This window comes from Trachypithecus francoisi, unplaced genomic scaffold (assembly GCF_009764315.1).
Source record: "Trachypithecus francoisi isolate TF-2019V2 unplaced genomic scaffold, Tfra_2.0 Lachesis_group10, whole genome shotgun sequence".
In the NCBI taxonomy this organism is placed as follows: Eukaryota; Metazoa; Chordata; class Mammalia; order Primates; family Cercopithecidae; genus Trachypithecus; species Trachypithecus francoisi.
The window spans coordinates 18623605-18639170 of NW_022681455.1; the positions used below are offsets into that span (position 1 = coordinate 18623605).

The window sequence follows — 15566 nt, forward strand, 5'->3', positions numbered from 1 at the left end:
CCAGGCTGGAGTGCAATGGCACAATCTCGGCTCACTGCAACCTCTGCCTCCTAGGTTCAAGTGATTCTCCTGCCTCAGCCTCCCAAGAAGCTGAGATTATAGGCGCCCGGCTACTTTTTTGTATTTTTAGTAGAGACGGGGTTTCACCATGTTGGCCAGGCTGGTCTGGAACTCCTAATCCCAGATGATCTGACTGCCTTGACCTCCCAAAATGTTGGGATTACAGACGTGAGCCACCATGCCCAGCCCATTTACTTATCTTTAAAATCAGGTTATTTGCTAAAATAGCTAGGAAGACTTTTCAAGCTCACATATCTTACTTTGGGTTCTCTTAAAACCATCTTATTGCCCCTGTCCTTTTTCTCTTCCTCCCTAACTGGTGAGCTGGTCCTCCTGCCTGTCCTAGCGTGGCACATGTAGATACACTGTGTTCTTCAGTCCTTCGCTTTGACCTAGAGGTTTTCTTCCACTTGGAGGGCTGAGAAGCAGTGTTTGCTTGTGTCGTTTGGAATGGTGCCCATTGGCGCACACAGATCCTTTCCACAAAGGGCCTGTGAGTCCTTTCCTTTTAGGAAGCACATTTCTGACAGTGGTTGCAAAAGTAGAGAGGGGTTGCAGAGCGAACACAGATGCCTGTGTCAGAGTGACATTCCTAAATGGCAGTGCTCAGCATACTTAGGTGACTTTGATCTTAGTGAGTAGGTATGCGATTCATTATGAAGGTCACACAAATGAAATGTCCAAGGTTTTGGAGCAAGGAAGCACTTCATAATACCTCACAGCTTCTAGATTATTTTGTTACATTTCTGTTTAATTGAGGGTACGACCCGTTAAGTTACAAAGCACTTCAAGTGAAATCAATGTTTCATCAAGAAGTGTCTCTATTTTATGAGGTAAACTAAGATTATTCCCGATTTGATTCACAGGTATTCTAATTTCATCATTAGATGCAAAAGGACCAGTCAGATACAAGCTGTTTTTTGATGAGATGTGCATGGGAAGTGTTTCTATAAAACAGTTGTCTGCCATGTGGGAAGGCAGGTCTGGGCTGTTAAAAGAAAGAGATTTAAAGAGCTGGGAAGGAGGGAGAAAATAAAGAAAGGTGGCCTGTGAGGATATGTACAGACAGAGAGGTAGCAGGCGCTGAAGGCCAAGAGGTGAGCTGTCCCTGTCTGGGCAGGAGAAGGGCGCTAGGGGCAGCTGCCTGCACCCGCTGCTATGAATTCCTGCAATAGCGGTCCCTGGAGAACAAGAGACAGGTCCTGACAAGTAGTAGAGCCGGTGCAGCGCGCCCGGGTTGGGATAGGGTTAAGGCCATCACCTGCAGCTGAAGTACGACCCAGATGGGAAGTAGGAAGTGCGGCGCCTGAGCTTCCTGTATAAATAAACGCGCTGCTACCGCTGCTGCTGGCGAGCTGTGCCCCACGCTCGCGCTGCAATGTTCCCGGGCATCGCAGCTGCCAGTCAAGACTTGGAGGCAGTCGGGGACTCCGCCTTCTCCCGACCCGTAGGTCTGGGAGTGCGAGTCCTGTTGCAGTCTTGCAAAGTGTGAAGCTGTCAGCCGCAGAGCACGGAGGAAAGACAGAGAGAATGAAAGAGCTCCTCCTGTCCGGTGTGCCAGCAGACCGGACTGGCGGTGAGCTCGAGGGAGGCTACTGAGAAGCCCGGCGGCGGAGGAACGCAGGTCTCCTGCCAGGTAGGTTTAGCGAGCTTTTTAAAGGCTACAGGCGTTGCAAGACCGGAATGGTATTGCTGGACTAAGGGAAAAGGACAGGAGACTATCTGTGACACCATGATTTTTCGATTTTCTGTCTCTAGTGCTCAAACCATACAGAACTGAATTCATTCTGAATGCCTTAAACACCTGTTAACTTAAAAGCAAAATGCCTTTGTTAAAGGAAAGTAGTTTCATTTCTAATAAAACAGTTTCTATAATAGAATGTATTATAGAATCCAAGATTTGACCAGACCTCTCCCTAGGTCTTAAGGGGAGACCAAAAGTTGGCATAATCTCGGATTATGCATTATAGTGCTTATTTTATCAGGTAATTGCTGATTAAACAGTGAAACTCTTGATTCTACAAGAGCCATTCTCAAATTTAAGTAAAACTCGAATTGATTGTCGTTTCTACAGGGAAAAGGTATCTTTTGCTTATTCTTTCTAGAACATCTTTTGTTTTTCTCATGAGTTTCAAGGATCCTGCTGTAAGTCTACTCCTCAGGCATATATACTCTTCACATAAAGTTTTCCCAGAAATTAATTCCCTTCTCGGGGAAATGTTCTTTCTTCATGTTCCCATAACAGACTGTCAGTTTCATATTGCTTTCTGCCACATATATCTTATCAAAACATTAGCTCTGAGGTTCTTAACAGGACTATCTCTGCTCTTCCGATTTCGCATTTCTGGACATTTATTTGAACATTGAGAGGTATAAATTAAATGACAATGTATGTAACATTTCTGAAGAAGCAGATTAGGGGGTGTCTGTGCCCAGAAGCAAAATAAATGAACTTTGGGATGACTCAGTTTTTAGGGTGTGGGTAAGAGGCAAAAGGAACCTAGCCAGTCCTAACTGAGTCGCTGGCTAATTAGAGTATCTGTCTGCCACAGCTTTCACTGAAATAAGCCTCTTGGTCCCTTTCACATCTAATGCCTCTGTGAGTCCCTCCTTCCCTTAGTTTATCTTTCCTTCACAACCTGGGTCCTTTTCATGGGTAGCAGTGCCTTAAATACTTCTGAAACTATCTTGAGGGGGAGAAAAACCTATAGCAGATCCACAAAGCCACTTGTAGATAATCGTATTATGAAATCCAAGGTCATGGTTTCATACAACTCCTACTCTGCCCTTGCACACCTTTGACTAGCATTTGTATTTTATTTTTGATTTTTGTAGTGGGCATAAACTTAGAAAAGTGGGAAAGGGTAAAACCTCAGTTTCGAAACTAGTCTCTGACTGACTAATTAATGATCTTGATGATTCAAAAAAAGTAAACGTGTATAGTGAATGTGAAAAAGATGTTGAGTAGTAGAATTGGGTTGCTTGGCTTTTTATTTAAAACAAACAAAACTCAACCAAAAAAACCCCCCAAAACCCCAAACCAATCACCCTAGATAACTTTCTCCTACACTACTGTGCTGGAAGTAGGGCTTGAGTGTGGTCAAATCCTGCCCATTTACCCAGAGTTTTACAAATATTTACAGTCATCTATGCCAAATATCTTTGTGCTGAGCCCCAAAGAACATTCTCAGCATTCAAAAGCCCCATTCTCATGAATGGTTTCAGTTCATTGGCAATTTAAAGGCATTCAGGCTTCCAAACTAGGTCAGCTTAAGACATGTCTTTTTAAAATAATCAGTTTTTGGGTCTCAGATTGTGAACCAGGTTTTTGGAGCCAAACTCTACAGCAGAGAGAAAAGTATGCTCTCTCTGGGGAGAAAAAGCTTATTTTATCTACCTGGTATGACCATTTAACTTCCTGAAAGACATCTTTCTCTTCAGTAGTATGAATATTTTTCATCTGAGGAGGTGCACTTAAAATTTCCTTCTTGAAAAGTCATTTCAATATTTTAGACATTTAGAAACATTTATATGTTTGTCAGAATCCTTTCTCTGAAGTATTTCTGCTAATCCTGGCTTCTTTGTTTCCCCTGGCCTTGACTATGACATTACTTTCTTGGTGAGTGAAGTTCTTAGTGTCTGAAATCTCCAGTTTGAAATAGAGGTCAGGAATCATGCGGAACCCAGATGTTCGTGAAGAAACAAAGTCCGAGCAGTTTTGGGACTAAGCCTACTTTGTGCAACTGATTATTTTGGGTGTGGGAAAAGGGCCAAGCTGCCAGACAAGTCATGCTTTTCACTTGGGCTTTGGGGAATAGGTGTCTGTGGCCATTGCCCTTAAGTACTGAAACATTTCTTTCAGAGGTGCCTACCTTAATTTATAGAAGCTCCTTGCCTACAACAAATGGTCAATATTTTCAGCTTGTGAATTTCTGGAAGTGAATACGGATGAGAACCAGGCCTTTAATATTTTCTCTCCTCCACGAACAATCAGAAAAATTATCTGCTCTACTACTGAGTGACTGTGATTTGCTAGGTGCTATGTGAGAGGCTGGGAAATAAAGATGGCTAAGATGTGGTCTGTGTCCTGAAGAAATTCTTATAAGCTCAGAAGTGACTTGGGTCTAGAGTGGTAGTTCTTTTTTTTTTTTTTTTGAGACGGAGTCTTGCTCTGTCGCCCAGGCTGGAGTGCGGTGGCTGGATCTCAGCTCACTGCAAGCTCCGCCTCCCAGGTTCACGCCATTCTCCTGCCTCCGCCTCCCAAGTAGCTGGGACTACAGGCGCCCGCCTCGTCGCCCGGCTAGTTTTTTGTATTCTTTAGTAGAGACGGGGTTTCACCGTGTTAGCCAGGATGGTCTCGATCTCCTGACCTTGTGATCCGCCTGTCTCGGCCTCCCAAAGTGCTGGGATTACAGGCTTGAGCCACCGCGCCCGGCCTAGAGTGGGAGTTCTTAATTCACGTTGCTTTGCCAGATTATAAAAAGTACTTTGATGTTTGTCACCTCAATCATCTTAATTTTCTTGGTAGTGTTACCTTGACCCTTTGACCATTAAGCAGCCAAAGAGGTATATGACACCTAAATTAATTTATATAAATATTTTAATTCATATTTTTTACCTTTAGGTGTATGTGGGAGGTCTTGGACTAAAGTTTTAGTTGTATTAACTTTGGCATTTGCTATTTACCTAGTTGGTGAGTACTTTGGAACCTAATGCATCATACCATAATGGTTATTAAAAAATGGATAACTATGTATTAAATGAGTAAAAATGACCAATGCTTCTGCAACATGGAATGAGGAGCTTCTCATCTATGATCAGATCTCTTTCTTGAATGCAAAACACAACAATCTAAGTGAAATACACTTTTCTTATTCATAGCTGGAGCTACTTCTGATCACATGGCTTATAGTATTTATTAAGAGCATACTTTGAAAGCCATGTCCCATTGTTTTTTAAATCTTTTGAAGTCAGGAGTTTGAGTCCCAGCCCTTCATCAACTTGTTCTTTGTTTTTCTTGGGAAGATAGAACAAGACAATTCATTTCTCTCTGTTGGACTTGTGGCTGAAACCTTAAACCCACAGATTCTCCTGCATATAATTATATGAAATCCTCTGTTGAAAACCTCCTCAACTAGTTGACTCTTAATAAGTAGGAGCTGGGTGTAATCACCTTGACGTCCTTTACATCCCTAGCACCTAACTTTGTGTGTTGACTTTGTTTCCTTCATGATAAATTCCTGTTATAGGAAATTAATTGGCAAGGACATACAAAAATCTACACCTGCACTTTGCTCAGGTGGGATGAAGATTCCTCTTCCAAACTGGTTTCCAATTTGTTTTTAATTAAAATTTCTATATGAAACTTTTAACTTTCACAAGAGGTGGTAATATTGGCACATGCTTTTATTCATTTGAAAAAATTTTTGATTTAGATATTCTTGCTTTAGCGGCTCCGGTTTTCTGGTAATGTCCTGACCCAAGAAATCAGCCTGGGTCTTGCTCTGTAAGGCTCTTTGAAATACCACTTCTCCTTGATCGGTTAATTACATCATTGTCTGACCTGCCTTTAAGTGGCATTCCTTCCTGCTTCTGAGCTTTGTTGTTATGCCAGGCAGAAGGAAGAGAATTATTTAGCAGGGCTGTGTGAATAATTGTGGGAGGCAGGGAACCACTGATTAAAATAGGAGTGGGCAAGGCACAGTGGTGATATTGAAGAGGTAGCTACCATGATGAATGCAAAATTGCCATGCCAAAAATATCATTGAGCTATTATTCTCATATTCACTCCTACCTTCTTTGATAAGTTTATATTGTTTGGAAAACTGGATTTGGATTTCTGCCTCTTGGGCCTTACCCTGTAGTGTAATGAGAACATGGAAAGAAGGTAAGAAGAAATGTGCTTTTAAGAAAAAGGAGCCAGGTGTGGTGGCTCATGACTGTAATCCCAGCACTTTGGGAGGCTGAGGTGGGCGGATCACGAGGTCAGGAGATCAAGACCATCCTGGCTAACACGGTGAAACCCCATCTCTACTAAAAATACAAAAAATTAGCCAGGCGTGGTGGCGGGTGCCTGTAGTCCCAGCTACTTGGGAGGCTGAGGCAGGAGAATGGCGTGAACCCAGGAGGCGGAGCTTGCAGTGAGCCGAGATCTCGCGGCTGCACTCCAACCTAGGGGACAGAGTCAGACTCCGTCTCAAAAAAAAAAAAAAGGAATAGCATTTTGCAAATGTTAAAACTAGATGTGCCAAGGGCCAGGCTCAGTGGCTCACGCCTGTAATCCCAGCACTTTGGGAGGCCGAGGCAGGCGGATCACGAGGTCAGTAGATCGAGACCATCCTGGCTAACACAGTGAAACCCCATCTCTATTAAAAAAAGAAATACAAAAAGTTAGCCAGGTGTGGTGGCAGGCACCTGTGGTCTCAGCTACTCGGGAGGCTGAGGCAGGAGAATGGCGTGAACCCAGGAGGCAGAGCTTGCAGCGAGCTGAGACAGCACCACTGCACTGCAGCTCTGGGCGACAGAGCGAGACTCCGTCTCAAAAAAAAAAAAAAAAAAACCAAAACAAAAACTAGATGTGCCAGATGTTCTGTCCTCTGGAGTTTAGCATATCACAACGTCATGTACATTGTTGGCCATGCTTGGATATCAGCACCAATATATATTTTGTGGGAAAAAATATTAGATCTCACTAAATTAGTTGTAACAGACTTCATTCATAACCTAATTTCAAGAAGCAAAGACACTGTTCAGAAAACAGTTCTTTTTTTTTTTTTTTTTTTTTTTTTGAGGCGGAGTCTCGCTCTGTCGCCCGGACTGGAGTGCAGTGGCCGGATCTCAGCTCACTGCAAGCTCCGCCTCCCGGGTTTACGCCATTCTCCTGCCTCAGCCTCCCGAGTAGCTGGGACTACAGGCGCCTGCCACCTCGCCCAGCTAGTTTTTGTGTTTTTTAGTAGAGACGGAGTTTCACCGTGTTAGCCAGGATGGTCTCGATCTCCTGACCTCGTGATCCACCCGTCTCGGCCTCCCAAAGTGCTGGGATTACAGGCTTGAGCCACCGTGCCCGGCCAGAAAACAGTTCTTGCTAATACTTTAAGATGCTTCTCCTTCCTGATGAAGTACTTACTTTTTTTTTTTAACCTACAAAAAGGTTAATAGGGCTATGTTTGCATGTCAGTTCCATTTTGAGAAGGTAATAGTCACCAAGTTATAAAGTTGTGATCTCATTGCCGTCCTAGAAACTGTTGAGATGGCGATGTTAAAAGTAAGGAATTGAGGACTAAAGTGGTTTTTGAGTACTTTAAACCTTGAAACAGTGCAGAGAAATCAGAAGTCCTCTTCCCTACTACAGGAAGCACAGCGATACAATACTGCCGCTTCACAGAGCCTGAATAGGTGAATATTTACTTTCTTACGTCTAAGACCTAAATATTTCCTGGGTTTGCTTATGCTCGAGGATATTTTCTAATCTATTTTATTTTTTCAAATAATGACAACTTATCTCATGTGTGATACCATGTATGTACTCATTGGGTTTCAGCATTATTCTTTTAAAAAGGGCAGATCATGAGGTCAGGAGATCGAGACCATCCTGGCTAACACGATGAAAACCCGTCTCTACTAAAAAATATAAAAAATTAGCTGGGCATGGTGGCGGGCGCCTGTAGTCCCAGCTACTCAGGAGGCTGAGGCAGGAGAATGGTGTGAAACCAGGAGATGGAGCTTGCAGTGAGCCAAGATCACACCACTGCACTCCAGCTTGGAGACAGAGAGAGACTCCATCTCAAAAAAAAAAAAGTAATTAATAGATATACAATATATTTGAGTAACTGCAGTTCCCTGACTACAAGAGGGGAAGCCTATGTTTCCATTTGTTCAGGTCCTCTCAGGGCATACATTAGAACTGTTTTTCTGATTGAAAGGATGTACGCTGGTTCATCTTGTCCTTGAATGACCAGATAGATGGTTGGTGATACCAGCAGAGAGTAGAGCTACAACACTGGCCACAAAGGAGGTTTACCATAAGCCCTCGCTTCCTTCATTGCTTTTGCTACTGCTACCAGCCAGCAGGTCACCCTGCCATTGTATTTAGATTGTATTTAGGGTAGAACTTCAGCTAATGGCTGATAATGGTCAGCACTTTACTAGACTCAATTAGTACCATTGGGTTCACTAATAGTTTCTGTTAGGAAAAGGAACCAGTAGCTAACTAAACCACTCTATTGGGCAGAAGTACCAAGATCAACATAATGCTGATTTTCAGATTGTGTTGAGTGGAAACTGGTTACCTGGTGTGTTCTTAGCTGGTATGAGGAGAACTTTCCTAACAAGGCAAGGATGGAGCCTTTAGATTGCTCTCTTTTTTTCTGCTTTATTAGAATATTAGCTTCCCGAGAATATGTCTCCATTTTACAAGGCAACACTTCAGCCTTTCTTCATCACCACCCACCCTTCTTGAAAACTTTCCCCTTTGCTACCTCACTTTCATATTTATGCATTCATATCTGTTATTCTAGCTACTTCACAGCGATGACTCCAAGTCTTGCAAAGGCATATAAACACATTGAGAGTATTCATATGTCTCCTTTTCTGTTTTGTCCCCTGTACTTGAGTAACTCTTAGAATTTCATAGCATAGCTTGGAATTAAGACCTCAGTGCAGATCAACTGGATTTTTATTTACATTAATATCTTGTGACATCAGTAAGATCCAGTTGATTCATTTTAGTAGCTTTCTATTTCTCTTAGTCTCCTTAGTTGTGCTTTAGCAGTTTCTCCAAATGTTAAAGCTTCTGCATAATAATGTAAAAATTCCAAAATAATTAGGGATAAGTGTCCTAATAATAATTAGGGTAAGTATCCTAATAAAACATTATCCCTTCCAATTACACTATCTTTTTGTGTAAGGGAATAACTGTTGATTTTGGATAATCAAACAGACATAAACTACATTGGTTAAAAATACTTTGAATGGCTGAGCACGGTGGCTTACACTTGTAATTCCAGCACTTTGGGAGGTTGAGGTGGGCGGATCATGAGGTCAGGAGTTCAAGACCAGCTTGGTAAATATGGTGAAATTTCGTCTCTACTAAAAATACAAAAATTAGCCTGGCATGGTGGCGGATACCTGAAATCCCATCTACTTGGAAGGCTGAGGCAGGAGAATCAGTTGAACCTGGGAGGCGGAGGTTGCAGTGAGCTGAGATCGTGCCACTGCACTCTGGCGTGGACGATAGAGTGAGACTCCGTCCCCTACCCCCCCTCCCCCGCCAAAAAAAAAAAAAAAAGGGCTTTTAATGTTGGCTCTCCCATCATTTGCATTTTTGTAGCAGATTGCTTTTTCAGGCCACCAGCAGAATCTGAAAATTCCTTATGCATCCTGTGCTGAAGTATTCCTTTCTTTGGCAATTCTAATGAAAACACATGAGGGAGAAGGTGACTTTCTATTCTTTCCTATCAGATAGTACTTGCTTCTCATATAATGAACACTTTATAATGCAAGAGAAACATAGAGCACGTAGAACTGCTGGTTCTCCTTTCCTGGTAATTTAGTGCAAACTCAGACGTTTTAGAATGGCTTTCCTTCCTTACATGGCCCCAACCAATTTGTCTTGTTCTATGATTAGGAATATGTAAGCAAGTGATACCTGCTACCAACCTTAGAATGCGTAAACTTGAAAGGCAGCTGTCAGATTTCTTTTCTTTCCAAGGTGCTCCTTGCATTCTCTGCCAAAATTCTTTTCACAAGGTGTTCTTGACACCCAATGAGAGGCACAACCACATCTATAATCACTGTAAAAGTAATTATAATTGTTAGCTTTTAAAATCAAGTGGTAGGGTGGATAATTCAAGTCACTTTCTTGTTTTTGATAGAAATGTGAGGTATGAGGCAGTAAGAGTGAGTTATCCTCTCTCTGGAGTGAAGACTTTCTTGAAACCTGGAGGGAGTGGATGTGAATTACCTGTGCTCCTGTGAAGCTGTGGCCTGATGGGAGGGACAGGAGGAGCTGGGAGTGTGTTAGCAAATGTCCTGAGCTTCCTGAGGCTCTACTATTGGGGGTTTCGTGCTGTGAAGACTTAATATGACACAAAGGAAGAAATGCAAGGAAACCTTGGAGCCATTCACAGGCATCTCAGGTGTGAGGAAATTCATTAGAGGCTTTCAGGATTCTCCTGTTTACTGCTTGAAGAGCTCATTTTGCAATGACAATGGTGAAAGGATTTCTTGTTTGATATTTTTTTTTTTTTTTTTTTTTAATGAAGGGCTCACTGCATTTCATTCATGTTTTCAACATTCATTGTTGGTTTTGCCCAAAGTGAAAAACGAAAGGGTTGGTTTTTAATCTGTGCATGGTGCAGGTTTAGGCTTCTTTGATGGTGGCTGGGGGGCTGCTGAGTGGGGAAGGTCAAGGGGACTGGCTCTAGACACCCACTATTGGGTGCTGGCACTTGTCTACCTGAATCTCTTTTATACAGTGGTGGTTTGACTACGATTTTTGTTTTTTCTGAAAGTTCATTGATTGAAAAATGTCTGAGAGCCATTGCCTTAGGGAATTGGTGTTATTCCTCTAAATCACTCTTTGAAGAAGCATTTTGAATTGTTCATATCTCAAAGAGATGAAATATGTAACTTTTTTCCTCTGTGTCACTGAGTCACAAGTCCTGCCTGTTTGGAATGCTTGGAATTTTTTAAAAAAACAAAATGCATCTCTGCTATGTAAAGGTTTTTCTATTACAAAAATATTTTTACATTATATGTATATTTTATAACTTTGACTTCATAGCCTATAGGCATGTAACTCCTTAGTTTTAAGGAGTAAAAACTTACTTACTGTTTATAGTAGAGACAATTATGTTTCACATGGTCTTGATTACCACAATTTTTAGTTCTGCCTTCAAAAGAAGACGATTTCTAAGAAATATCTAATTATAGGTATTCAATTATGGATAATAATTGAGGTATTATTAGAGGAATCCAATATGTCTTTCAAGAGTATCCAATTAATTTCTAAGAGGTATCCAATTATGTCTTTGTTTTTCAAGAGTACATTAAAACTTTAGCCTGTTTAATGTTTCCTTCTAAAAAAAAAAAAAAATAGAGAGTAAGACTGAGAAATACTTGGATTTCTTGAAGAGTACCTAGATCTCTCGCTAGATCAGAACATCAGGATTGACTATTCACACCAGATACAAATGGCTAGGTGTATTTGACATTTAGGGTGTGGAGTGGTTCTGTCCTGTGTCATTACCCCTTTTCCCCTACTCAGGAAGCATTTACTACCACGTTTATTCTTGTTGTTTTACTTGGGATTTCTTTTGAAAGAAAGATAATTCAGAATAGGTTGCATAAGCAGTAAAGCAGTGTTGATAATGTAGAGATGAGAAGACAGCAGTTGGGGAAGTCGGTGAGACTGTGTGCCATGAGCCGGGGAGTATTGGAGACACAAGCTAATGATAGTTGTTTAAGCATGAACTGGGAGGAAGGAAAAGATAAAGTCATTCATTTTTACCCCTGTGTTTATCATAAAGAGAGGTTTTTTAAAAAAACTCAAAATCCTGAATTCGACGTGCAGGTCTATTTGAATTTAATTTGCTCTTGGATGACAGCTCCTCAGTAGTTAATGGAATAACGCTGTGTCTTGAACTTTATCGGGCCTTTGCTGAGAAAAAACCATGCCTTCCACATGGAAACTAACCATTAGTTAGCTTCCTATTTAATTATTTTGAATCAGGTTTTCTGGTACTGAGTGCTAGGAGTAGGTGAAAAACCTTAAATGCTTCAGGTGGCTAGAGTTAGTAGTTGTTGACTTTCTGGTATGACATTAAGAAAGTGAATGTGGACAGATTGACAAGCAAATATCTCATTTATTTATTTTTTTCCTTTCCATCTAACCGAATTTGATTTTCCCCTCCTTGTTTTAGTACTTTTGTACTTACATATTGAGACTTAAGCTATTGTGGGACTAGGTAGCAAATTATTACATGTAATTTCTTTTGTCCGAAAATTAAGAGGAAAAGAGCTTGGTTCTTGTAGGGAAAGGTATATTTGCAATTATTTCTATGGTAGAATTTATTAGAATTGGCCACTCTTTAAAAATAGTAAGAACTATAGGATTTTGCTTTTGTTTAATCAGAACATGAAATGTCCTGATGTGATATAAAATATGAATATGTAGAGAAATTATTTTCACAATTATTTAGTCTCTGTTAAAGATAAAGATTCAGAATAAAAACTAGTAGAGGAACTTTGCCAGCAGTTTTTATTTTTCATCTAAAGATATCTTTTCCCATAGTCATGCTATGTGTAGAGACAAATTCTGTTCCTGTACAGCTTTGACCTTAAGGATAACTGTAGTCATAGACTTCCAACTCTCTTTTCCTCTTTCTGTCCCCCTTCCTCCTTTCTTTCCCTGCTTCATCTGTTCATGTGATATCCACGTAAGGCAGCTCTGGTGTAATGGATCTGGCACTGGGCTTGGTGGCCTCAGAAGGTTGAGGATTGTATTCTGCTCTGCCATGTACAAGGTCTGAGAACTCTGGCAGATTACCTAACTTCTCAGTACCACAATTAATCTATAAAATGAGGAAAACAATTATTTCATCATCCCAAGCAGAAGCTCTGTACCCATTGAACATGCCAGGTGAGGAAGCGTATCCTGACTCGGGAGGTGGAGCCAGGAGGGTCATGTCAGCCCAGGAGTTCGAGGCTGCAGTGAGCTATGATTGTTCCACTGCACTCAAGCCTGGGCAACAGAGAGAGACCCTGTCTCTAGGAGGAAAACCCCACAAACAGTAACTCTTCATTTCCCCCTCCTACTGGTCACTGGTAATCTCTATTCTACTTTTTGTCTCTCAGAATTTGACTACTCTAGGTACCTCATTTAAGTGGAGTCATATAATATTTGATTTTCTGTCTGGTTTATTTCAGTTAGGTTATGTCTTCAAGGTTCATCCATGTTGTAGCATGTGTCAGAATTTTATTTCCTTTTATTCCATTGTATGTATGTATATTCCACATTTTGTTTGTTCTTCTGTCTTTTTTTTTTTTATTTTTTGAGATGAAGTTTCATTCTGTCACCCAGGCTGGAGGGCGGTGGCGCAATCTTGGACTCAAGATTGCAACCTCTGCCTCCTGGGTTCAAGTGATTCTCCCACCTCAGCGTCCTGCGTAGCTGGGATTACAGATGTGCCACTGTGCCTTGTATTTTTGTATTTTTTGTAATTTTGTATTTTTGGTAGAGACAAGGTTTCACCATGTTAGCCAGGCTGGTCTTGAACTCCTGACTTCAAGTGATTCACCTGCCTTGGCCTCCCACAGTGCTGGGATTACAGGCGTGGGCCACTGCGCCTAGCCTTTCTTCTGTTGATGGACACTTGGGTCACCTCCACTGTTTGGCTATTATGAATAATGTTGCTATGAACATGGGTGTACAAATTTCTCTTTAAGACCCTGCTTTCAGTTCTTTTGGATATATACCCAGAAGTGGAATTGCTGGATCATATGTTACCTCTTTGTTTAACTGTTTGAATGACATTCTATTTTTAAGTACTTTTTGAGTCTGTTGAATTGATTTTCGTGATGCAACTCCTAAATATGTTTGCTCATAGTGATATTTCCCGGCGCCCACCTTTATTAAGGTATAACTGACAAGTTACATTTGCAGTATACAGTGTGATGTTTTGCTATATGTATACTTTGTGAGATGCTTAAATCAAGCTAATGAACATCATCACTTCACATTGTTTTGTGTGTGTATGTGTGGGGAGATCATTTAAAATCTCCTCTCGGCCATTACAGTGTATTTTTACTAACTCTGGTCACCATGCTGTATGAGAGCTTCCCAGAACTTATTCATCTCATCTAAATGAAACTTTGTAAGCTTGACCAACATCTCCCCATTCTCACCCCACCTTAGTGATCTTTTAATTTCCATAGCTCATATGATATGAATCGGGACAGTGAAGTCAGCTTAAATTTCAGGACTTCAGGGACACCTTGCTGAGGTAGGCGAACCAGTCTCTAGCCTGGTTCCCAAAAGTGCATTAGCTGTAAGTTTCAGGATAACTGAGGGTGAGAATTTGATCAACTGACCTCCAGATGTGTTGGCTAAACAATAGCTTTGTCAATCCATATAATATTTTCTGCTTTGGACCTTTCTGTAGGGATTGAGGAGACTGAAGAACGCTGAAGACAGGCTGATGGGCTCAGCTGGTAGGCTCCACTATCTCGCCATGACTGCTGAAAATCCCACTCCTGGAGATCTGGCTCCGGCCCCCCTCATCACTTGCAAACTCTGCCTGTGTGAGCAGTCTGTGGACAAGATGACCACACTCCAGGAATGCCGGTGCATCTTTTGCACAGCTGTAAGTTTTCCTTGATGCTTTCACTATGACAAAATACAAAGGGAAAAATGATAAAAGTAGGATATATTTCTGTGGTTTACAGAGAAGCCAAAGTTTGCTACAATATGATCCTGCTTTGGAAAGCATTTCATTTTTGAATCTATTTCCAAATAGTATCTTAAATGGTAAATCCTGGGTTTACTTGTTTTAGCTAAGTATAATGTATGTTTGAAATTTAATTATTGGTTGAATAAATAGTCTTTCTGTTAAGGTTCAAACTATGGAATAGAATAGAAAAATTTTAACATGGTGGCTGGACGTGGTGCCTCACACCTGTAATGCCAGCACTTTGGGAGGCTGAGGCGGGTGGATCACAAGGTCAGAAGATCGAGACCATCCAGGCTAACATGGTGAAACCCCGTCTCTACTAAAAACACAAAAAAATTAGCCAGACGTGGTGGCGGGCGCCTGTAGTCCCAGCTACTCAGGAGGCTGAGGCAGGAGAATGGTGTGAACCCGGGAGGCGGAGCTTGCAGTGAGCCAACATCACACCACTGCACTCCAGCCTGGGGAATAGAGCGAGACTCCATCTCAAAAAAAAAATTAACATGCTGTAGTTAACTACCACCTATAAGAAACTCACCAGGTATTTTAAATGATAGAGAAGTCAGGTAGTAATTTATGTACTGAATTTTCATTCATATACTTGTTCATCTTCTACAACACACAAGGTATAAATTATACTTTGTCATAGCTCCTTTTATTCTATTTTCACAATATGCTGAATGCTTCTTATTCCACTTAATGAGAGCCCTATAGACCTGCAGAAGTGGGCTGATCTCTTTTAGTGTGACACCTGGTATCAACACCTGTGACCTTTACTGCCACTTTTCCTCGAAGGTTGGTTGGTTAAGGTATAAAGGTAGGAAACAGACTGAGTTCCTGTAGGATTCAGTGATGACAGAGACTAGCATTGTTCATTTAATCAACAAATACCTATTGAGCAGGAACTATGTCCCAGGACTGGTTCTAGGCACCAGGATTTATCAGTTAAGGAAACAAAACTCAGCAAAGTTTCTTGCTTTTAGGAGCTTATATTCTATCCAAGAACATTCTGTAGGAGTTCAGGGCTGAGAGGATGTTGCTGTTTTAGGTAGAGGGGTC

General features: G+C 41.3%; 1 protein-coding gene across 2 annotated transcripts in view; it reads left to right on the forward strand.

Moving 5' to 3' along the window:
• The first annotated feature begins 1382 nt into the window (after positions 1 to 1382).
• Positions 1383 to 15566, forward strand: part of RNF144B (ring finger protein 144B) — an 81142-nt gene continuing 66958 nt past the window's right edge. Inside the window, exons 1-2 of one of the 2 annotated variants that reach the window (XM_033216347.1) lie at positions 1383 to 1696; positions 14223 to 14423. In XM_033216347.1, the coding sequence (XP_033072238.1) occupies positions 14259 to 14423 (165 nt within the window). In that variant the 5' untranslated portion in view covers positions 1383 to 1696; positions 14223 to 14258. Of the gene's footprint in view, positions 1697 to 14222; positions 14424 to 15566 lie in introns of those variants that run through there. The other variant, XM_033216348.1, reaches the window with a different exon arrangement.